A 24,671-nucleotide genomic window follows, 5' to 3' on the forward strand; every position below is an offset into this window, starting at 1 on the left:
AGTGACTCACCACCAAGTCTCCCAGTGAGTCACAAGGTGAAAAGTCAGAGACTCAACATGACTGTGGTCTTTTACCCCATCTGATGGAGGTGTTCTATCCCACAGTCCTTCCCCAGCCACTAACCTCATGTCCACTTTAGGGATGGCGATGCTCTTAAAAAGTCATTTGGCATCAAGTTTATTTTTTGCTGAATCTCTACTTTTACAAACATTGAACAAGAGTTGGCACACTGTTTCTGTAGAGAACCAGATGGTGAATATCTTAGGCTTTGCAGACCATATAATTTCTGTTGTGACTATGAAACTCAAACCACAGAAGCAGCCATAGAAAATGTATTCATGAATGGGCGTGGCTGTGTTCCCAAGAATTGATTTACAAAGGCAGGCAGTCGGCCAGAACTGATCCTGAGCCATGGTTGGCCCACTCATGCCATAGACTCATGAAATGGGCCAGGAAAAGAGAGGTGTAGGTCTGTGCTGTGTGTCCCAATGTCATCCATATTTCAGGATTAGCCCAGATGAAAAGTTTCAAGGAATTCACCCTGATTACTTTGTGGGATGTTATCTCTGTAGCATCAAGATTTCCTATAGTACAACAGTTTTCAAAAATATTCTGGGTATCTCTGAGAGACCTTGAGACCCTGTGAGGGGACCAGAAGAATCAACACCATTTGTATAATATTCCTAAGAAATTATTTTGCCTTTTTCACTCCCATTCTCTCATGAGTATACAGTTTTCCAGAGGCAATAGATAATGAGGTCATTACTCTGATGACATTGGTATCAGTGTTTGTATATTTTTGCTTTTTAAAAATTTCTCAAATATGATTTCTAATATGATAAATATGTATAGATGTAACCCACATAATAAAAGCTCTTTGGAGTTCACAGTAAAACTTGAAAGTATGGAAGAGTCCTGAGATCAAACATGTTCAGGACTGTTGGAACTGTAGGATTCTGGCTATTTCCCTGTACCACAAAATACTTCTCTCCTTATTGTATGGATTTTTCAGGTACTCCCAAAAAGAATGTCATTTTCTTATAATAAGATCTATGCTAATCATTGTATTTCATGGTTGCCCATGAATTCACACAATGCAAGTTCATTTATTTTACAAATGTTTATTGTAAATCATTGTGTACCAGATATAATGCCTGGCATTGGGACAATGAGAGACGAGGTCAACAGACACCATCTCTGCCCTCGTCAAGCTTAGAGTCTAACGGATAAAGCAGAGACTGAGCAAATAATCACAACCAACTGTATCAGTACATACTGAAAAATGTCCCCAGGACTCTAAAAACAAATGGCAGTAGGTTTTGTACTGTTGAGGGAAGTCAATGAAGAATCTGTAAGTGGAGGGGATCCTTCTCAAGCTGGATCTCAATCTTGGCATTATTGATATCTTAGACCTGATGATTTCACATTGAGGAGAGAAGGAGCAACTGTTTCACATGTTATAGGATATTCAGCAACATCCTTGACCTCTATATACTAGATGCCAATAACATATATGTACATGCCCCAGTTGTGATAATCAGAAATGTCTCAGGGGATTATCAAATGACCCCAGTTGGGCAGTTGTCCCTAGTTGAGAACTGGTTATCTAGAAAAGAGGTGACATAGAAAGGTTATTCTGGCAGTCCAGGTAACAGAAGCTTATGACTGGGACAGGGCTAGGGGAGATGGAGAGAGGAGGCTGACCTGGAGAGCTATAGAAAGGGTTCATCTATCTATACATGACTTAGTAATAGACTATGAGAGGGCGTAGGAAGGGGTCAAGGTGAATTTCATGGTTCATTATGTTGGGTTGACATTGGTTTGCATAAATGAAACTATCACACACTGGATTTGAACCTCAAGGTCCAGGGTTCAGAATCCATGATAAAGTGTGGGGAAATACCTTCAGCCACCTCTCTACCAGCACAGTTACCTATGTTGTTCATCTCTGCCTGATAGGAGATGGCTCTAATAACAAATCCAAAACAGCTCTTCGTAAAAGAAATGACAACTTCAGAAAAGAAAAGCCATCTGCCAAGGCTGAGTGAATTAAATATGTGTTTAATCTAGCTGTATTAGGACATTATTTCAATGCCAATTGACTTGTTTAAACATTGGCAATCATATTGGAGAAAACATACTTTGTAATATTCAGAAGGAGATTGGCACGTACGTTATCTTATGACAATGTTTTTGGTACAAATTAGTATTAAATATCAAGATTTCTGAAATTCTCATCTCAGGGCTGAATAATGTGTGAATCTTCCTTCCACTCACTAACCTAAGAATTCTCAACCTTGACTGAGAAAAAAAATTTCAGAGGAGCTTGTTAAAAATGTAACATCCTGGGTGGGGCCTGGGAATCTGTATTTTAGCAAAATACAGATGATAACCCCAGGTGATTCTGAAGCAGCTAGTTTAACTGTCCACTTTGAGAAATGCTTGTGCAGTGAAAAGCACCATGAAGGAATTAATTGCAATTTCTTTCCACCACTGACTTCTGCCCTGTGACCCCTTCATCTCATCCCAGGTCTGCGTGGCCCATATGCCGATATCCAGAGCTGCTCCCACAAGCTTCCTCAGACTGCATTGGTTCAGTAGGGGGCTTGCAGCAACCAGTGACTGGCCCAACTGAAACTGGCTTAGACAGTCCAGAGACATTTATTTTACATAGCAGGAAGCCCAGAGAAGGCCAAGGTAGATTAATTCAGATTCAACACCATCCAGCCCCCAGATTCCTCCCACCTGCAGTGGCTTCCTGCAGAGTTCATTAGCTGCAGTTCACACGTCACATATGGATGACAACATCCATCAAGGAAAACTTTCCCAGGGCCCAGTTCCCACTCTAGGAGACCTCCACTTGAGTCTCCTTAGCCAGGAGTGTATGTCTACCTAAATCAACTCTCTGGCAAAGGGAGGAGATTACAACGATCTGTTTTCACCAATCAAGTTTCCCTCCTCAAATCTGGGAAAGGTTACAGCCTTTCCCGAAAGACATGTCTGCTCCAGGGAGGGTCCCTTAAGAAAGAAAGGCTCTGTAAGCAGCACAGAGAGGAAGGCTGCTGGGAAGGCAGCAGCTGGATCTTCTTTCTCTCTTGTGCATTTTTTCCAGTCTTTCCTCCACTGGAGTCCAAGACACAGTGGACAGGGGCCAGGTCCACCTCATTTATCATTATGTGTTCAAGAGGTACTTATTGATCATGTTAGATACATGAAGCCCAGCATGAAGGGGCCTTGAAGTATTTGTTTCATTTAAATTGATGGAAGATTATAATTTAGATGGAAAACTAGGAGTATTAGGACATAACTCAATTAGTTGCAAGTGAAAAAAATCCCAACTCAAATGAACTCTATAAGAAAAAAAAAAGGAATATGCCATATTGGAGTTTGTGTAATTGGGAAATTCAAAAGCACAATGGCTTCAGGCCCATAAGGATCCACAGATGTGAATGAGGCTCTCTGGAATCTGTTCATTCGCACTTCTCCACCTGGCTCAATGTGGGGAGCAAGATGGCACCAGGAATCCCAGCCTATTTCCTCTTGGCTTTGCAACCTAGATGGTTTCCCCAAGAACTCTTCTAGGAGGAACCCCAGAAAAGATTAGGTCATGTGCCTAACAAGAAGAGTTTTGTAGCTCTACATTGGCCAGGTCTGGGCTACTTGCCCACCATGTACATGGACAGGGTCAGCCCCACCCAAACTCCCCAGAATGGCTTTCCTACAGGAAAGAGAGTTTCTATTGCCAGAAGAAGCAGAGAGCAGATGCTGAGCAGGCAAAACAACAGATGTCCACTACACTTATGGATCAAAAAAAAAAAATGTTTGCAGGGCATTATACATGGGTGAAACCATAACTGAGAACTGCTCATTGATACCCACAGAGATTAACATTTCCTCACATCCCCCAGAATGTACAGATTAAATTTGAAAATTTGTATGATACTTTTTTCCTAAAGATAAATAAGAAAATTTTGTCTGTTAATTTGGGAGGAGGATCTTGACATTCTCTTCTTATAAAGGATGTCTTAAAGTGTTCTGCATCTTCCTTCTATTATCTTTTGATTTTTTTTTCTTCTTTCTCTTCTTGATTACTTGTCATGCCATGACTTCTTACTCTCATATATCATGAACCATCAACCTACTAAAAAATATAAGAATGCCATCTCTCCATGCTACTTCCTCCGATTTTTCTTTCTGTATCCTCCCCTTTCCAATAAGAAATTGTGTATAATCTATCACCCCATCATTTATAATCTAATCACTCCTTGTGATTTTTTTTTACTAGTTTCTACCTTAGATTGAAGCTACAAATATAAATTGTGTGTCTACTAGTACCAGGTACTGGGTTGAACCTTAAAGATACAGTAAAAAAATAATAATAATCTCCTCTACCTCAGCTTGAAATTTCCTTTGGGGTAGAAACATCTCTACAATGTTTAACTTCATTGTAGCAGCAGTGGCAATAGAATTACTGTTATCATATCTCATCATTACTATAGCAAGCTTTGGGTTACATTATCTAGTATGACATTGTACTTGGTACTTTATGCATATTGCTTGCTGATCCTTTCAAAAATCCTGAAGAATAAATACTATTAATCTCACTTCAAAGATGGAGAAACTAAGGCTCAGTAACATGAAGCATCTTGCTCAAACTCATACAGCCTGGACTTGAACCCATATCTGACAGGTTCTGTAGCCTATTCTCTCTTCATCTCACAGAGCTGCTCCAGAAGTGCTGGGTAAAACATGGAAATTAGCTCTGTTCTTTGGTGAAGGTGAAGGTTTGGGTCCACCTCTCTGCCTGTGAAATGCAAAGTATGAACTTTGAGTTGTGATTCCTTTGGTGAGAAGAAAGCTACAAGGGCTACTCCTTACCCTTACTCCTCTGCAAACAGACAGACATCCTTGAGGTTTCATTAATTTGGCCCCATCCCATGCATCCCCAATCTCAAACACATCTCTCCCAAGAAACCTGGGCCTCAGTTTCTTCATTGGCAAAATCCTAAAGCTGAGTGTAGAAAAACATGCTATTTCTGCAGTCAATACAAAAGCCACTAGCCCATGTGACCATTGAGCACTCGAAATTGGCTAGTGTGACTAGGAACTGAATTTTTGATAGTGATTAATTTTAAATAGCCATATGTGACTAGTGGATACCATATTGAATAGCACAAAGCTAAAACTGACTTTGTCATTCTATGACCACTATGTAGAGCCTAGAGCAGCATTTTTAAACTGCATTTTTCAACCCCTAAGCCAATACACAAATCAATTATTTGATTGCAAAAAAAATGTTAATAAAATGGAACAAAGTAATGAAATAGAACAGAAAAATAAAAGAAAACATCAGTATACATTATGCGTGCTAAAAAAGTTTTAGTTGTGAAATTTGTTTCACATATTTGTTCATTACAAAATAAATTGTCTTAGTCAAAAAAAAGTTTAAAAACCACTGACTATCCCTGAGTAATGTCACTGAGACCTTGAGAGTGACATGCTAGTGTGACACTTCCTTATCCAGCCCAGGGCTCTACAAGACCTCATTTAAGGACTATTCTGTTCTTCCAGATTCTACCAGCATGTGGTGAGCATATGACTTCCCTCAGATAGTAATTTAAAGAGACTTTGTGATCATCTGTCTGTCTAGATGCAGAGACCCAAACTAGTGACCCCTAGGCAGAATCCAGCTCATACAAATAGGTCTCTTTGGGCCCTATTTGTGCATGACTATAATCCCCAGGGGCCCAGTAGCTTCTTCCACTGTAGGTAGGTCAATCTCTTGAGTTTGGGCCCCTTGGTTGGTTGGATTTTGCCATTTGCATTACCTTTCTGGCCCCTGAAGGCATTGTGTGTTGGGCCTTGTGGAATACTCTTATCTGAAAGGAAACTGTGCAATTACCAACTGTAGCCATTTTACTTTATAGATAATAAAACAAGGGCCAGGGATGGGGAGTGGCCTTGCTGAGACTCATACAAAGCTGAGAAGAAGTTGGAGAGATTACAATAAGACAGGAAAAAAAGGAAGGGAGGGAGGGAAGAAAAAAGGGATGCAGAAATAAATGAATAGAGAAGATGAGGAAGAAGGGGAGGAAGGAGTTGGAAAGATCCTGAAGTCCTCCTCCCAGCCTGGGGAAGGGAAGGCCTGACCGACAGGTGGGTTTTGGGTGGGGAGGGCCTCTCACAGTTGCATAGTTATGTCCACTGAGCCTCCAGTGCATGGATGACAGCAGAAGCCATCTGGAGCCATGCTGAACTTTAAGCATGGGTCAAGCAATTTAGATCCCAAAGAGGATCTGAGAATTGAGTGTGCTTAAAGAGGTAATTCCATGACTTGGACCTCATCGTGCCCTGCCCCCAAGCAAGTGTCCCTAATTTGAAATGATGGCATTTTCCCAATGTTTCCTGCTGGTCCTCATGGGGCCAGTAGCTTGGGGACCCTGAGAGAGTTCTTCCCCTCACTGAGCCTCAGAGTTGCTGATGGTGAACATGTGGGTGAGATGGGACAGAAAGTTCCCCAGGGGCTGCCTTGGGTGGGTTGGGGTGAAAAGTCGGTGCCCCTACCCCACTTCCATCACAGAGGCTGTGAGTCTGTGTGCCTGGGTTCTAGGCTGGGATGACAACTCCAATGCCTTCAAGCACCTGCAGTGCAGGAGAAAAGTCAGCCAGGGATAAGGCAAGAGGATAAAGGTAGGAACCATGGTGATCAGCAGGAACTTGAAAACAAACACCAGGCCACCCAAATAAAACATGTCTGGGAACCATATCCAATGCAAGCAACCCCTGGTCTAGAGAATTTCCCTGAGTGACCACCAGGTCAGTGTATGTTTGCATTCCATGCATGGTTTGCAACAGAATCAATATAACCTAGAGGCCATTTCATCGTTTCATTTTTAAGATAAAGTGTTCATAGCTTAAAAAAAAAGTTCAGAAACTTTAAAACTAGAGATTTCTGTATTCCCTTCACTCTGATGCTGAGAACTTGTGAGTCAAGGGGAGCCAGGCTGACAGTAGATACTCCTTGGATTTCCCTGCAGTATAGCAGAGCTTGATGGCCTGCCAGTGTCTCAGGAAGCAAACATTGTATAAGTATTAAAAACTCTGGCTCTGAGGCCAAGGACTTAGTCACTCATAGCACAAAGACAATTGCTGACTTCCTGAAGTTCCTCTATTTCCAACATGGTTTCCAGGGCCCCAGACGAAACCCAAATAGCATTTTTGAGATAAGTTATAGAGACACTGGAAATGTACTGCCCAGCTGGGGTGCAGAGCAACCCCATTCTCCCTTGTAGGAATGCACTGGCAGCTCCAAAGCCCAGGCAGCTCATCAGGGAGCAGATCCCTCTCCTCTCCCACAGGATACACTGGGCTAGAGATCCTGCTGGGAACACCCCATAGAAGAGGGAAGAGAGGAGAGAAAACTGAGTATCTCCCAGACCTGCTCATACCCATCTGAACCCCAGTTCTGACCTTTATTTGTTGGGTTACTTCAAATTAATTACTCTCTCTGTGCCTCAGATTCCCCATATAAAATGGAGGTTTCATGGCGTCTACGATCATGGAGTTGTGAGAATTAAATTAGCTGACCCCTATGGAGCACTTAGCACAGTGCCCACCACACAGCAATTGCTCCTCTACTGTTAGCAATTTTTTAACTACTTCTTCAGACTCCTCAGTGTCACTGACTGGGGGTTTGTAGAGGTAGTGATGGATAGTCAGAGTGACAAGAGGATTGGATTTGATCGATAGGAACCCACTTCAAAGTAGAAAAAGATCAAGGTTGGCAGACTAGGGATTTTTCCCCTTCTCTGACAAGCCTTCTTGTCCATTCCTCAGCCATTCTTACACAGCTCTGTGTATGATTTTTTTTTCATTTGTAGTTGGACACCATACCTTTATTTTGTTTATTTATTTTTATGTGGTGCTGAGGATGGAACTCAGTGCCTCACATGTGCTTGGCAAGTGCTCTACCTCTGAGCCAAAATCCCAACTCATATTCTTAAAACTCATGACCAAAAGTAGTCAGACGATATTTCTGAAATATGAACTGGCCTCTCCTTTGCCCACTCCTCTTGCTCCTTCCCTTTATTCAATGAGCAAGGCCTCAGGCCAGGATGGGCAGCAGAAAGCAGGGACCAAGAATAGCTTCCTGGCTTTTGAATTTCAAAAAGCCTGTGCCCTCAGAAGAACAAGAAGCCTTCTCTACAGGGCCAGATGTCCTGGACAAAGCTAAGCAGGGAAGACAGAAAGGGCTCCCATATCCCCAGCCACCAAGATCCTTTCCTTGGCCCAGGGGTAGGGAGGAGGATCTCAGGAAAATGAACGAGAACACAGATGCATTTGAGTCCTGAGAACGAGGCGCTGTGCTGGCCCTTTGGGTTGAGCCCATGGATAGCAACATAGTCAACAGAGAGGAAGGGATGGGCGGGCTGACTCAAACATAGTTTCCACTTATCTTGAAATAGATATAGATATAATTCGCCCAAGCTGAACTTTAAGAAATAGAGATCTCCTCGTGTTCTGGACGGCACATGGACCTCCTTGCTGGTGAGGCCCCTGCTATGGGGCTGCTTGGTGTCACCCAGATCCTCTGGCTGTAGCTGTCCCAGGGTGGGGGCTGTCAAACACAAGTGTCTGTCCAGCCAAGAGCTTACCATTCTGACACACGTACTGGCAACACCCCTGGAAGAAGGCAGCTCGTTGGCTACAGGCCATGACCTTGGAACAAGCTGATGAGCCCAGCAGGAAGGCTGCAGAGGAGGACTCGCTATTCCTGCAGAGGTTTTACAATATCCTTTTGCGTGTCAGACTGTATTCCTGACCTGTTGGCATGGGAATCTATGCCCAGGCCAGGGTGACCTGTGAAGGGATCCTGGGCTTCCCTGAGGACTCTGCCCTCCTGCAGCTGCTGACACCTGATGAGCTTACCTCTCAAAGAGCAGCAGGCACACCTGTGGGGCCTGGCCTGTCTATGCCACACAGTCTGCTTAAGGCTGCCTGGGAGCAGCAATCACAGCATCTTCTCCTCCCACCAAGGATACTGATTGCTCTTCCCTGCTTCCTGCTCTGTACTCTCCTAACCTCCAACATTTTTAAAAAATTTTTTAAAAGTAATTTTGAACCAGCTGAGTAATGGGTGATTACTATTGGGGTAAAGTTAAAAACCCCTTTAGGTCTCCTTCCCCAACTCCAACTCCTAGAGGCAACCAGTGCTGACACTTCTGTGCTTCAGGCAGTCAAACTCAGTGATTAGAGCTCAGGTTTTAGAGTCAGACTGCCCAGGTTCAGGTTCTGTCTCTGCCAATCACTAACTGCGTGACCTTGGACAAGTGGCATTAGTTGTCTGGGCCCTGGTTGCTCATCCATCAAATAAGGAGAGCAGTGTCTCTGTTCTCATTACAAGAACTCAGGGAGGTGACATGTGTAGGTTGCTGAGTGTTCTTGCCCACACAGAGGAACCCCTCTAACTATGACCTATCAATCTCCCAGAGCTGCAGCTATCCATCCATCCCCCACTTCTTCCTGCACAACTTCAACTCCAGACCTTCTCCTGTTTTTCTGCATCTTGGGACGCCAACCTCCAATGCACTCACTCCAATACTAGGATTGGAGTATTGACCTCCAGATGTAGGATAATTTGGCCTTTCTGAATTCTCTGCCCACCTTTCCCTGCCTGGCCCTGGGTTTGGTGACAGCCCAGTCCATCCTCCCAGTTTCCCGCCTTCATCATGTCATCCTGGGACACCCTTGTGCACCGAGGCCAGCCTAAGCTGCTATGCAAGCTGGGTGAACTTCCCAGGCCCCTCCAGGCCTAAGACTCTGATTCTAGGTATTCTCTCAATGAACATAGATGTAATGACTTGTGAGATGACACACGCATGGCCCTCAGAGCTTCCCAAAAGCAGAAAATCATTCACTTACTCTAAGCACATGCAACAAACACCAAACACACACCCCCTGGAAACAGCAGATGTGCCCAAAATACACCAACCCAGGATAACATAGATCATAGCCTCTCATTCCCACAGCAGGAAACACCCAATTCACACATTTCTCTGCAGGATATATCAAGAGCATGTCAGCCACCCACTCTGCAGCCCACAGAAACCCATAAACAGAGCTCCAGGAGAAATAAAAGGTTGCTTAAGGTGGCGAATGGTCTGCAGCCAACAGCTTTTATCTTGACAGTCAGCAGGAAGAGAAAACCAGGAAACAGATCTTTGCTGGACTTGTCCAAAGATGGATTGGAGAAATGTTCAAGCCAAGCTCAGGTCAGCTGGTAGGGGTGATTGAGGCAGAATTCCTGAATTGCGTTTGAGGTAAGGATACATAGCTTCAGAGATCCTTTGCCATTAATGATTGCTCATTGTGCCCAATTTTATTCAAGCAATGCACCAAGCACTTTTATATAAGTAATTTAATACTCAAAAGGACTTGAGTTATTCCCACTCTAGAGATAGAGAAATTGAGGACCCAGAATATTGTAACTTGCCCCATCATATGGCCAGCGAGCAACAGGGCTACCATTCAGCCTCAGCCCACCTGACTTTAGCATCCATATGACGTTGCTGTCCCACGTGCTTCTCACCCCTTCCAATGCAGGGATCCCATAACTCAGTGGTCTCAGTATAGAGATGGTGTGGTGCCACCAATCCTGATTCAACTCTGAATTTACACCCAATGCCCTGTCATGAACTACCAGACCTCCTATACAGACCACCTTAACATTTCAGGCAGCTGATTTCTACCTGAGAAATGCCTACACCCACATTTGAGTCTCTTGAGTACTTAGGGAATCACTGTGAACACACTTGGGGTACTTTGGGCTTTAATGAAGATGTGTGAAGCCACAGTGTGACAGACGCTGCACCCTGGCCCCAAAGGTGTACATTTCCCTGGCTGTGGGCTGCTGCCAACTCATTGCTGAATTGGTGGCTCCTTTGCTTGATGTTTCACCTTTCAACCAGAGCTCCTCTGTTGTTATTACACTTCCAGCCAATTATTCACAGTTGTGATGCTGTCTCCAAGTCAGTTTTGTCACTTTTTAAATTATGCGCCAGCATAGCACAGTTGCTCCTTCCTTTTAAAGACTATTTTAAAGACACTCTATTAAAATGTGAGAACATTTTTATCTACAAGGTCAAGTGACCCTCAATGGAGGAAAGAAGAAATGTACAGGCAGCCCCTGGGTAAAAAGGACATGCCTTAGGTTATAGTGCTTCCAAGAGGAATCATGCATGATCTGCTTTTAAAAGAGACTAATAAATCTGATAGCTTAAGACACTGTCTGGTTTTAAAATGGGTCCAGTTAAAATGGAGAAGAGAGAATGCAGAGGGAGAAAAATAAACAGAGGCAGAACCACTTGTTAATTGGAGGAAACCTTATAAATCATTTTGGTCCCAAGGAGGAATTGAGTTAAATGATTTGCCCAAGACCAGAAAACTAAGTAAGAGCAGAGAGGAAGTTGAAACCCAGGATAGTGCCAGTACTCTCTGTGGAGGAGAAACACACAGAGGTGAAGACAGAGAGGGGAGGAAGGACAGGCACAGGTAGAGGATCACAGGTAGAGGAGCACAGCCCCCTTTGCGGGAGCTCAGACTCACCTGCCTTGCCAATGTGAAATGACCCAACATAAATAGTCTTCAGGTCATCTCTATAACATTTAGAGAAAACTTTACTTATAAATTTAACTAGTGGAACTGAGACACATTTTCTTATAAAACTCTTGAAGATTCAGTATGCATATAAAAAAGGGTTTACTCTTTCCGATCTTTAATTTTTAATCTCGAAGGCGTTGACCAGTGGATTGTCTGTCTTAAAAAATTCTACTGACAGCATCGCCAACTGATTTTTCTTGCTTTTGTTCTTGGAAAAGTTAAGATTGTTTAATCATTCAGTGCCCGAAAAATTGTGATTTTTTTTTTAAATCAGTACTTATTACACTGCTCCGAATCTTTTGTTTCTACATCAAATTCAGGATGGGTGAATGTGTATGTAATTGATTCCAATTGCAAATCATTTTTTAATTACAACTTTAGAATTCTTCAGGGATAAAAATGAATAATTTAAGTCAGAGGTGGTATTAGTGACTTAATTTGTACTTGCTATTTATATATGACTAGGATTCCACCAGGTTTAACTTCTTATCCTCTGCCTGGTGTTCTATTTTTTAAACTATGTGGCTGCACTGTTCAGTATGGTAGCCACTAGTCACATGTAACTATTTAAATGTGAATTTAAGTAAAATTTAAATTAAATGAAAAATCTATTTTCTCAGTCACACTAGTCACATTTCAAGTGCCCAATAGTCATATATAGCTAGTTGACTTTTGTGCTAGACACAGTAGATATAGAAGATTTTCATCATTTCAGAAAGTTCAATTGGAGAGTACATCTTAAAGGCTGGTAACAGAATGTCTTTCCTGGGTCCCCTGTGCTGGCCAAGTCATTCTAAAAGAAGCCAGAGATTCCCTGCATGCATTTCAGGAACATCTCACATAATCTTTTTGACTCCATACAAAATACCAATATATATATATACCATAATATGTATACCAAAATACCACAGACAGTCCCACAGGTGAACAGAGCTAATGTCCTGTGAGGCTGATGGCTATTCTTAAATGGTGCTCTCAAGCCTAGAATTTCTAATGTATGAAGTAGTTTGAAATCTTTCATGTTGTTTTAGTCAGCTTTTTCACTGCTGTAACTAAAAGACTGGACCAGCACAACTGTAGAGGAGAAAAAGTTTATTTAAGGGTTCACAATTTCAGAGGTCTTAGTCTATAGAAGCCCAGCTCCATTCCTCTGGGAGAAGAGGCAGAAGAGTGTGGTGGAAGGAAGCAGCTCACATGATGATCATAAAGAGAGAGAGAGAGAAAGACACTGAGACTCCATGCTCCAGATACAAAATATATACCCCAATGGTCCCAAAGGAACACCCCCCAAAGCCCACCTCCTCCAGCCACATCCTACCTGCCTTCAGTTACTACTCAGTTAATCAGGGTATTAATTCACTGATAGGGTTAAGACTCTATAACCCAATCATTTCTTCTCTAAACCTTCTTGTGTTGTCTCACACATGAGCTTTTGGAGGACACTTCACATCTAAACCATAACACATATATAAATCAATTTTTTCAAAAAAAATACATTTTTCCCATAATATGAAAGTTATAAATCATGTGACTGAACTTTTAATTTTAATACTTACTGGGATAAACATTGGTGGAAATAGTAACCAGCAGAAAATCAAATTTCAGCATTTAGGGGGTGTGCTCAGTGGAGTGTTTGCCTAACAAGGTCTTGGACTCAATCCTTGATACTACAGCAACAACAGATATACACATTTACACACATATCTCTGCATTTCAAGGAAGCCACAAATTGATGGAAAGAAACACTTTCCCCAACATACCTACACAAACACAGAATAAGGTTGGATTAAGCTCCTGATCTAATTAGCCAAGAATATAAAATCTTCTTGGAAACGAGGTGGCTTCCAGGACAGAAGCATATGTGGCCCATCTCAGCCTAGCTTCCCTGACCCCCACACTTCCTATTGCTACTATCTGGAGAGAGGAAGGTCTTGCCACACATGTACGATCGAATCTTATTGTCCTTTTATAGCCACAGCTTGCATCAGCAATCTGGAAGAATTTGCACCAATGATGCATGGATGCATGAATTTCTGTGTATGAGTCTATTTATAAGCATCAGACACTCCTGGAGCCCTGGCCACATTCAGCATCACCAAAGCAACATCCTCATCCGAGGGAAGCAACAGAGCTAGTCCTTCCGCCCCAACAGGCCTATTTTCCTAATCCATCCCCTCACTCTGACTTTGTATCTTTTAGATAAGGGGGTTCAAAGACTGAGTTCTGACTGAGGATCATTCTCACAAATCCACTTTCCCAGAAAATTGAACCAAATTAGAAAGATTTAATCGATCTCGGAAGTTGATTCCTGAACCATAAGGTGGGTGGAATTAGGAGACATAGATAAGAATGTGTGCAGTGACTCTGCAGGGACTTTGGGAGACGCTCAAGAGCCCTGTCACTGGTGGGGATGGTCGGACTATTTGTTCTTGTTTTATTTCCAGACTCACAGCTTTGCTTCCCTTGGCAATGGTAGATCACTGCACTGCTCATACAAACAGGATTGATATTTTTCTCATAAAGGGGAAGAGAGAATGAAATATTTTCCTGGGGGTATTGAGCAGGAATACAAAAAAAAAGAAGAAAAGAAGATTGGGCTAAATAGAATATTTATGGACATGCTAGGGTTGGGGAAGGACTGCTCTGAGCCGTGGGGAGGGTGTGATGGTTGTGATACTAGTGAACATCTGCAGGATATATAATGCACTTCTTCACGTTAACCCACTTGAAGAGTTAATTAAGGCTGGGGTTTAGCTCAGTGGTAGAGTGCTTGCCTAGCACGCATAAGGCCCTGGGTTCCATCCTAACACCACAATAAATAAATACATAAATAAAATCCAAAGAATTCATGATTTAGTTAACTACTTGATTTGTTTATTTTATTTTATTATCTTGAATTTAAGAAAGGAAGGAAAAAGAGCTGCCGAGGAAGGAGAAAGATTGTGAAATGGATTTTTTTTCCCCACCCTACTTAGCAAAATTGTCAGAAGCCAGTTTCAGGGCTCAGCAACCAGGGCTCTTATATCTCCTTATACATAGGAGATAACCAGAGGTCCTATTTCTTTGTTTCTAATTAGCCAAGAATATATAATCTTATTGGAAATGTGGTGGCTTCCAGGACAGAAGCAGATGTGGCCAATCTCAGCCTAGCTTCCCTGACCCCCACACTTCATATTGCTACTATCTGCAGAGAGAGAGGTCTTGCCACATGTGGATAAAAGAGGGAAATGGATGAAATCAGTTATGGAGACCATAGACCTCTTTGAAAATATGAATATAACTATAGAAGAACACACATAACATCAAGTTTATTTAGAAAGAAGAATCAGATCCCAGATGGATGAGATGGGATAGTTTAGGTTGTGCTGCAGTAACAAAAAGTTTTGGAGGCTATGAAAACAAAGACTTGTTATTTCTTATGATAGATGTTTATCCTGGCTTGGTGTGGAGTTCTATTCCATGACTCCTCTATCAGGGATCCAAGCTGATGCCTATTGGACGTCAACTGAGACATCTGTCTCTTGTTGGTGGGTTAGGGAAAGGGTAATATGGCAGATAATATCTGGCTCCAAAGGTTTCCCACCAAAAAGGACACACACAATTTCCATTCACATTTCATTATTCAGCAAGTTTCCACGTGCAATTCTTCATGTGTCAGGAGGAAAACATTTAAATTTTAGCTAACAAAATGACTACTACACTGTCAAGAAAGGGGTTCTAATTAACCCAAAATTAATTAATGTTTTTGAGTGTGAATTGAGGAACCTTCTCCCTGGGCCACTAGGAGATGCCTCTAGGAGAGATTTGGTTCCTCCCTGGCAAAATTATCTCTACAACTTATTCATAGTGAAGCTGGACCAGACAGCTTATAATATCTCTTCCAACTCTGGGATTCTGTGATCTAGGCAGGTAACTCTCATTCTTCAATGCCAGATAAACAGATTTAAGATGGTCAAGTGGAGCATCTATTTCAGGGAAAGGAGATGTCCAAGCGTAACTACGAGCAGGTTAACAAGAGACTTAGTATTTCAGTGGAGCTTCTCAGCATCATCAAATGCTGTCCACAGCAGTCCAGTTCCCAGTGGCTTCAGCCCTGTTCACAATTACTACCAACCCTTTTTTCTCAGTTGCACACATTGAACATTTTCTTAAAATTGTGGAAAGTACTGTTCAAAGGCAGCTTTAAAATGAACCCCTTCAACAGCCCCTTTCCAGCCAGGATGCCTCCCTTCAGGCCTTCTGTATAGAAACTCTGTGCTACCATTGACCAACCACCTTCATTTTATACATGTGAAAACTGAGGCCCAGAGAGGGGCTATAACTTGATTAACTCAAAGGCCAGATGGAGCCAGGGCCATCACCATTTCTTTGAGACTCAAGAGTGATTTTTCAGGACCCAAATTCCCCTTGACAAGTTTGGAACACAATTTTGATCCAGAGGTCACCCAAGAAATTGAGTTACTGAATGATTGACTTTGAAATACAACTATCCATAACTTAATCATGGGGATAGGTTCTGAGAAATACATTTTAGATGATTTTGTGATTGCACAAACCTCATAGCATGTACCTTCACAAATCAGGATGATGTAGGCCAATCACTTGGCCTGGCCTCTTGATACAATCAAGGAACATGATAAACATAAGATGTATTATACTGTTACTAGCATACTGTTTTATAGTAAAGTTTTTTCTTTTTAAGTAGAAGGATCTCACTCTAAAAATAATAAGGATAGAATAATATGACACAACTATCCCACTCCTTGGTATTGATCGTAGAGAATTAAAGTCATGATGCCATAGTGATATATGCACATCCATGTTTACAGCAACACAATTCACAATAGCCAGATTATGGAACTAACATTTGTGTCCATCAACAAATGAATGAATAAAGAAAATGTGGTATAAATATACAATGGAGTCTTATTCAGCTGTAAAAGAGAACAAAATTATTTTCAGGAAAATGGATGGAACTTGAAAACATTATCTTAAGTGAAATAAGCCAGACTCAGAAAGTCAAGGGTCATATATTTTCTCTTATATGTGGAAGCTAAAGGGGGAAAAAAAAAAGAGGTGTCTCATGAAAATAGAAGGGAAACTAGTAGAATAGAAATGGAATTAGGGAAAGAGAGGAGGGGAGGGAAAGAGGAAGTACTAGGGTATGAAATTAACCAAATTGTGTTATATGCATGTACAAATATGTAACAATGAAACCTCTTATTATGTACAACTATAATACAGCGATAAAAAGTATAGCAATAGCAAATACATAAACCAGTAACACATTCATACGTTATCATTGTCAAGTAATAGGTACTGTACGTAATTCTATTGGGCTATACTTTTGTAGGACTAGCAATGCAGCAGGTTTGCTACACCAACATCACCACAAATACATGACTAACGTATTGCACTAGGGTATTACGACAGCTACAACACCATCAGGCAGTAGGAAATTTTCAGTTCCATTCTGATGTCCTGAAACCAGCATCATCTATCTGACATTGACTGCAACATGGTTACACAGCACATGACTCTACTCTGGTTTTCCTTTTATTTATTTGTTTATTTTCTATTCCAGAATTTGGCTTCCTCTACTGCAAGGAAAAGTTATGCTCACTCCTAAGTCTTTGCCTACTTACGAAGGTTTATGGTCTCACATCCTAGTGCAACTCAGTGCTGTTGAGCTTGGCACACTCACTAGGATGATGGATTGGGGTGGAGGACAGCTAGTCATGTCTACCCTTTCTGCTTTTTCTTCCAGTTAAATTATGATAATGTCTTATGGAAGTTTCATGTTTCTATTTTTTGAAGAATTAACCTCTCGTTTCTTCCCACAGTTCCTTATCAGCAGAATCCTTACAATCCCCGGGGCGGCTCCAATGTCATCCAGTGCTACCGATGCGGAGACACCTGCAAAGGAGAAGTTGTTCGGGTCCACAACAACCACTTCCACATCCGATGCTTCACCTGTCAAGGTAGGAGGCCCCATTTCCCAGCTCCCTGCTCAGACTCCTGGTCATGCTCTCTGCCAGAACGTGCCCCAGGGACAGGAAGAACAAATGCAGGCAGTTGGGATCTATAAAGGCCTGAAGAGTCTTTCTCTCAGCCTGTTCTCATGAGAATCCTCCCTCAGACAGTGTGGAGTGAAGCAGGTAAGAGTGAGGGCAGTGCTGGGTGGAGAGTCAGGCAACCTGGTGACCTTGGAGGAGTGGTGTCCTCCCAGGAGAAAGGCCATCTGCAAGCTTAACTTACACACCTGAAAGGGTGCCTGGCTTGTGCCTGCCTGTAAGTCAGCTTGAGAGCAAATGATAGTGAAAGCTATCTTGGCTACAATCAGTCTAGATCCGATGAGCTCCTGTTATGTGACAACATGACCGTCCTTAAAGAGTCAGTTTAACAAGGGAGAAGATTCATCTTGACTTTAGTCAGGTTTGTAATTTGGAAGCAGGAGGATGCTGAGTTAGCTCTAATTGGCACAGCTGATCCATGGCTAATTATAGAACCCTAGACTCAGCCTCCTTAAGAGTTCCTAAAGAAGGGTAATGGAAGCAGAAAAGGCAAAGGGGCTCAGCTGAAAGAGGAAGAGGAGTCCTCTGACCCAAGGGGCAATATGCCCTTCCGCAGTGTCCCTGACAAATGTCTTTCCTGCCCGCATTTCCTGTTCTCCATATCCAGGCCTCCCTGCACACAGACCAGCCATTCTTATCGTGGATTATTTGGGGTTTAGAAAATGTTTGGTTTTAATTCTTGCGTCACAGGAGTCTTATTAAGGAAGTTGGGGCCCAATCCCACATGATGGAGATTAGGGCCTACTTTTTTTTTCTATTAATTGCAGGGTCTCTGGTTGTATTCCTAAATCCTTAATCCATTTTGAGTTGAGTTTTGTGCATGGTGAGAGATAGGGGTTTAATTTCATTTTGTGGCACATGGATTTCCAGTTTTCTCAGCACCATTTGTTGAAGAGGCTATCTTTCTCCAATGCGTGTGTTTGGAACCTTTGTCTAATATAAGATAATTGTAATTTTGTGGGTTAGTCTCTTATAGCAGCACAATTCACAATAGCTAAACTGTAGAACCAACCTAGATGCCCTTCAATAGATGAATGAATAAAAAAATGTGGCATATATACACAATGGAATATTACTCAGCAAAAAAAGAGAATAAAATGGCATTAGCAGGTAAATAGATGGAATTAGAGAAGATAATGCTAAGTGAAGTTAGCCAATCCCAAAAAAACAAATGCTGAATGTTTTCTTTGATATAAGGAGGTTGATTCATATTAGGATAGGGGGAGGGAACATGGGAGGAATTGACAAACTCTAGACAGGGCAGAGGGGTTGGAGGGGAAGGGAGGGGGCATGGGATTATGAATGATGGTGAAATGTGAGATGATCATTATTATCCAAAGTACATGTATAGTCACAAATTGGTGTGAATATACTTTGTATATAACCAGAGACATGAAAAATTGTGCTCTATATGTGTAATAAGAATTGCAATGCATTCTGCTGTCACATACAATTAATTAATTGTTTGATTTTTTAAAAAAAGAAAAGAAAATGTTTGGCTGAAACCTGTAACTCATACCTGCTGATCCTAGGTTTGTCCTCGTAAAATTTGAAGAACACTTTGTGTTTCATTTTCCCAGTGACTGCCCTTTCAGATATTTGTAGCCAGCTCTTCCTGTGTTGAACTATATATATTGCAGGTCCTCGAATCAGGCCTCATCTGAAATGGTCACATGAGATTACATTTCTGTTAATGTGACTGATATGAATTGACTTCCTGAGGAGCCACTTCACACAATTGACTTATGTTGAATTTATCATGAAAGCCCCAGTATCTTTTCATATCAGTAACTGTTTCATATTAGTAGTAAAAGAAATACTTATAATTTTTAAAATTTCTAAATGAGGAGGCTATTTAAGGTAACCCATCTCCTTACTGGTTACTGTTGGAAATCAAAATCTCATAGATCTGAGATTGACTTCCCTCGTCATGGAGAAAAATCCTGGACTTCTTTAGTCATGATCTAATTGGCCACTGCACTGAGAAAATAAATTACACATTTATATTCCCTAATTTATTTATAGAAGCTTGAATGGGATATATTTCCATTGGTGTAATTTAAATTTTATGCCAATAATTGGTAAACTCCTTTAGTCCAAATTGAACTTTAGTAGTATCTTGGCAAAGGACTACTTTTACATCCTCAGAAGTTAAGGCAGGACAAAGTAAGATTGTTACAAGGAGGTATGGGATGTGACTCTCCAATTATAATCTAAGAGAGTGCTATTACTTACCTGTTACTGAAGCACAGTGGACTTGTGCTTCCATGTGGCTTCTCATCCTTGAGGAGGCTGGCTTGGACTCATTCTTACAGTGATCTCAGAGCTCTAAAGTGCAACAAGAGAGTGGGCTTAGTAGGTCAGACCTTTCAAGCCTTAGCCTGTGTCACACTGTTAATGTCCTGCCTTTGGCCAAACAAGTCAAATGGCCAACCCAGATTCAAGATCATGGAGAAAGAGACTTTGCCTTTTGTGGGAGGATCTGCAGCATCAGATTTCAAGAATGTGAATGCAGAGAAGGGAATAATTTGGCCATTGTGAGAATTTACCACAAGGAAGTTGTAGAATCTCTTTCCATGGAGATTTTATGGGTGGAGGATGAACATCATTTTTTCTGAATATTTTCCATGTCAGCTTGTTTAGAGGAAAAACAAATGACAGAAATTTAATTTCCAACAGTAACCAGTAAGGAGATGAGTTACCTTAAACAGCCTCCTCATTTAGAAATTCTAAAATTATATGTATTTCTTTTACTACTCTTTTAACATGTGATACTGTGCAGGCATGAAAGAAAGCAATCTGCAGAGGTTAAAAATAAAAGAAAAAGAGGAGGAATCCTGGTGTGACTACCAGTTCAAGGTTTCATGCTGATGGGTTTTGATGAAACCTGGAGACCTTGAGCTTTGACCTTCATGTCTAAATGCATCATGGAGATAAAGAGAATCCTAGAGCCTGGACAAATGGGAATATAATAGGAGACCTCAGTGTAAATCTGAGATTTCCCCACAGAAATCTTACTCTTAGTGTCTGCTGGGTGAGAAATAAATTGGCTCTGGAGAAGAAGACAGAAAAGAAACTTGCCTGACCCAATTTTGGCACAGGATAGAAGGGGCTAAAACTTGTACAAAACTCTTTCTCCACTACATTATTCAGGGATGATCTTTATGCTGTGCATTTGGTGGAAATTTTTTTTAAATAAAGTAGAGAATTGAAAAGAAAGTCACATGGTTGGCAAATGGCAGAAGCAAATAATAATACTTTTGGAAGAGACTCAACTTTACTCCAGGCTCCTAAAATGTTCCCCTAGATAATGTTATTAGGAAAATGAGTAACTCAGTTAAAAACATACAAATCATAATGGAGAGTGAACCAGGAGAAACAATGAGAGAACCAGAACCTTGAAGACTTGGTTTATTGAAATTTTCTACCATTATATTAGAACTATATGATAAAAACTTTCAGGAAAATATAAAGAAACACACCTACACATCAGAGAGAAACCTCAGATCATCAAAAACAAAGAGATAATCTTAAAGGTAGCCAGAGATAAAAGACAGATCATCTGCATATGAATGGTAAATAAGCTGACAGCTAACTTTTAATAGCAACAAGGAAACAAAAAATGGTGGAATAATATATTTAATATTCTGAAAAAAACTATCAAAGTAGGATTATGTATTCAGCAAAACTATCTTTCTAGAACAAAGGCAAAGACACAGATAAATATTATTCTTAATGGTGAAAGACTGAATGTGTTTCCCTTTAAGATCAAGAACAGGACAAGGATGTCTGATCTCACCACCCTAGTTAACAGTACACTGAAGTTTCATGCTAGGTTAATTAGATAAGAAAATGAAGTAAAAAGCATCCAAATAAAAAATGAAAGCATGACATGATCTTGTATATAACAAATCCTAAGGAATACACTAAGGAACTATTAGAACTAATAGACAAATTCATCAAGATTTCCAGACACAAGAGCAACATACCAACATCAATTGTTATTTCTATGCACTGGCAATGAACAATCTGAAAATAAAATTGAGAAAAAAAATTTGATTTACAATACCATGGTATTTTAAGGTATAAGTGATGCAAGATATTCAAATTCCTGAAAATAAAATTCTGAATTAATATGACTGCTAAAAATAATTAAGTAATTAATTAATTTAAGAAATAAACATGGAAAGATTTTTAAAAAATAAAAACACAGAAACAAATTTAACAAAATAGGTGCAAAACTTACACTATAACAACTATAAAAAATTAAAGAAATCCTAAACAAGTGGAAAGTCATCCCATGTTCATGAATCAGAAGATTTAATATTGTTAAGATAGCTATTCTCTTCAAGGGGATCTATAGACTTAATGCTGTCACAGCTCAAAACAAAATACTATAGACAACAGCATGGCTTAAACAACAGAAATTCATTTTCTTTCTCCACCCCAGCCCATCTTCTCACATTTCTATAAACTGGGAAGTCCATGATTAGGGTGAAATTATGGTTGGGTTCTGGTGAATACTCTTCCTGACTTGCAGATGGCCACCATCTTGCTGTCTTTGCCTGGCAAAGAGAGAAGAAGACAGATAGACAGCTCTCTGGTTGTAAGGGTACAAACCCTCATTTGAACCCAATTATCACAAAGTCTACATCTCCAAACATAATCACATTGGAGGTTAGGACTTCAGCATTTGAGTCTTGGGATTGGCATAATTCAGTCCATAGCAAATGTAATCTCTATCAAAAGACTTCTTTGCAGAAATTGACAGAAGGTTCCTAAAAATTCATATGGAATTTCAAAGGACATAGAATAACCAAGCAAAACAAAATTTGAGAACCCATACTTCTCACTTTCAAAACTTGCTATAAGATTCCAGTAAACCATACAGTGTGGTAGTAGCACAAGGATAGACATAAATCAATTGAATTGAACCAAGAGTTCAGATATAAACCTTTACATTTATAATTAGTTAATTTTCAGCAAAGTTGCCAAGATAATTCACAGGGAAAGACTAGTTTTTTTTCAAAAAAAAATGGTACAGAAAAGGGAAATCCGATTTTTTTTTCACACATACATAAAAATGAACTCAAAACAGATCAAAAACTTAAACATAAGAGCTAAAACTGTAAAACTCTTAGAAGGAATATGAGAATAAATCTTTGTCCCTTGATTTGAGCAATGTCTTCTTAGATACAACATGAATAAAATAAAAATGGGTAAATTAAACATCATCAAAATTTAAAGCTTTTTTGCTTAAAAAAAAACCATTAAAAATGTGAAAAGATAACCCACAAAATGGGAGAAACTGTTTACAAATTATTTGTCTGATAAAGAACTGCTGTCTAAGCTATGTAAAGAACTTTTACCCTTAACAATAAAAAGACAAATAACTCAGTTTTCAAATGGGCAAAGGATTGGCAAATACATTTCTCCAAAGAAGTTATACAAATATCTAATAAGCCTATGAAAAAAATATTCAATATCATTAGCTATCAAACAAATGAAAACATCCATTAGGATGGTTGTAATCAAAAAGGTAATACACGGTGTGGCTTTGGATGTGGACACATTGGAACCCTCATAGGCTGTGGTGAGAATGTAAAACAGTGCAGCCACTTTGGAAAACAGTCTGGCAATTCCTCAAAAGGTTAAACACAACAATTCCAAATTTTACTCCTAGATATATACTCAAAGAAAGGAAAACCATGTTCACACAGAATCTTACATATGAACATTCACAGAAGTATTACTCATAATGACCAAAAGGGGAAAATAGCCCAATATCTCTCAACCAATGAAGATATAAGCATGTTATATCCACACAGTCAGATAGTGTTCAGCAATGAAAAGGAATGAAATACGAATATATCTTCCAATGTGGGTGAACCTTGAAAACATGTTTAAAGAGTCATCACAAAATTCATCACAATCATACATGATGTATGATTCCATATTTTAAAAGGGTTCAGAATTTTTAAAATGTTCAAAATAGGCAACTATGTAGAAACAGAAAGCAGATGTGGTTACCCGGGGCTGGGGATGTGGAAGAAGATGAAGAGTGATTTCTAATAGGTTTTCGGTTTGGAGGTGATAAAAATACTAAATGTATTACAATTATATTAGCTAAGGTTGATTTGTATGCTTTAGATTCTTGAGTTATATGATATATAATTATATCTCATAAAAACTGTTAAAAGAACAAAGGCAAAGTAAAAACATTTCCAGACAGCAAAAACTGAATGTTTTTCAGTATATCTTCACTAAATAAAATTTCAAAGTATGTCCTCTAAGCAGAAGGAAAATGACCCCAAGACAAAAGAGCTAAGATGTAAGATGGAATAGTTAGCAAAAGCTTAATTAAAATTGGAAACTTGGAAGAGAGAGATAACAAAAATACTATGAATCAGAAACTTGCATCATGAAGGCCTGAGCCTATAACTCAGGGGTAGAATATTTGCCTCACATGTTCAAGGCCCAAGGTTCAATCCCCAGCTCTGAAAGAAAGAGAGAGGGGAAGGAAGGAAGGAAGGAAAGACAGAAGGAAGGAAGGAAAGAAAGAAGGAAGGAGGGAGGGAGAGAGGTAAAAGGGAGAAAGAAGGAAACTTTGCATTATGAAATGTAGCTTAAAGTGGTACTCCAAGAAAAATATGTAGCCTCAAAAAATCACAATAGAGCTGGTCATTTTGGTGCACATCAGTAATCCCGGTAGCTCAAGTTCAAAGCCAGCCTCAGCAACTTAGTGAGACCCTGTCTCAAAATAAAAATAAACATAAAAAGGACTGGGGATACTGCTCAGAGGTTAAGCACCCCTAGGTTCAATCCTGGTACAAAAAAAAAAATCACAATAGAATAGAAGTTTAAAAATCAATGAACTTAGTATTGAACTCTAAAGGGTTGAAAAGCAGACTGAATCCAAGGAAAATAGACAGAAGGAA

The 24,671-nt window shown here is 40.3% G+C and overlaps 1 protein-coding gene across 2 annotated transcripts in view; it reads left to right on the forward strand.

Moving 5' to 3' along the window:
- The window catches only part of Ablim3 (actin binding LIM protein family member 3), a 110,677-nt gene that overhangs the window by 19,531 nt on the left and 66,475 nt on the right, over nucleotides 1-24,671 (forward strand). For both annotated transcript variants that reach the window (XM_077801062.1, XM_026384332.2), the window contains one exon: nucleotides 17,503-17,640. In XM_077801062.1, the coding sequence (XP_077657188.1) occupies nucleotides 17,503-17,640 (138 nt within the window). The remainder of the gene's footprint in view (nucleotides 1-17,502; nucleotides 17,641-24,671) is intronic.

Source organism: Urocitellus parryii, chromosome 1 (genome assembly GCF_045843805.1).
Source record: "Urocitellus parryii isolate mUroPar1 chromosome 1, mUroPar1.hap1, whole genome shotgun sequence".
NCBI lineage: Eukaryota > Metazoa > Chordata > Mammalia > Rodentia > Sciuridae > Urocitellus > Urocitellus parryii.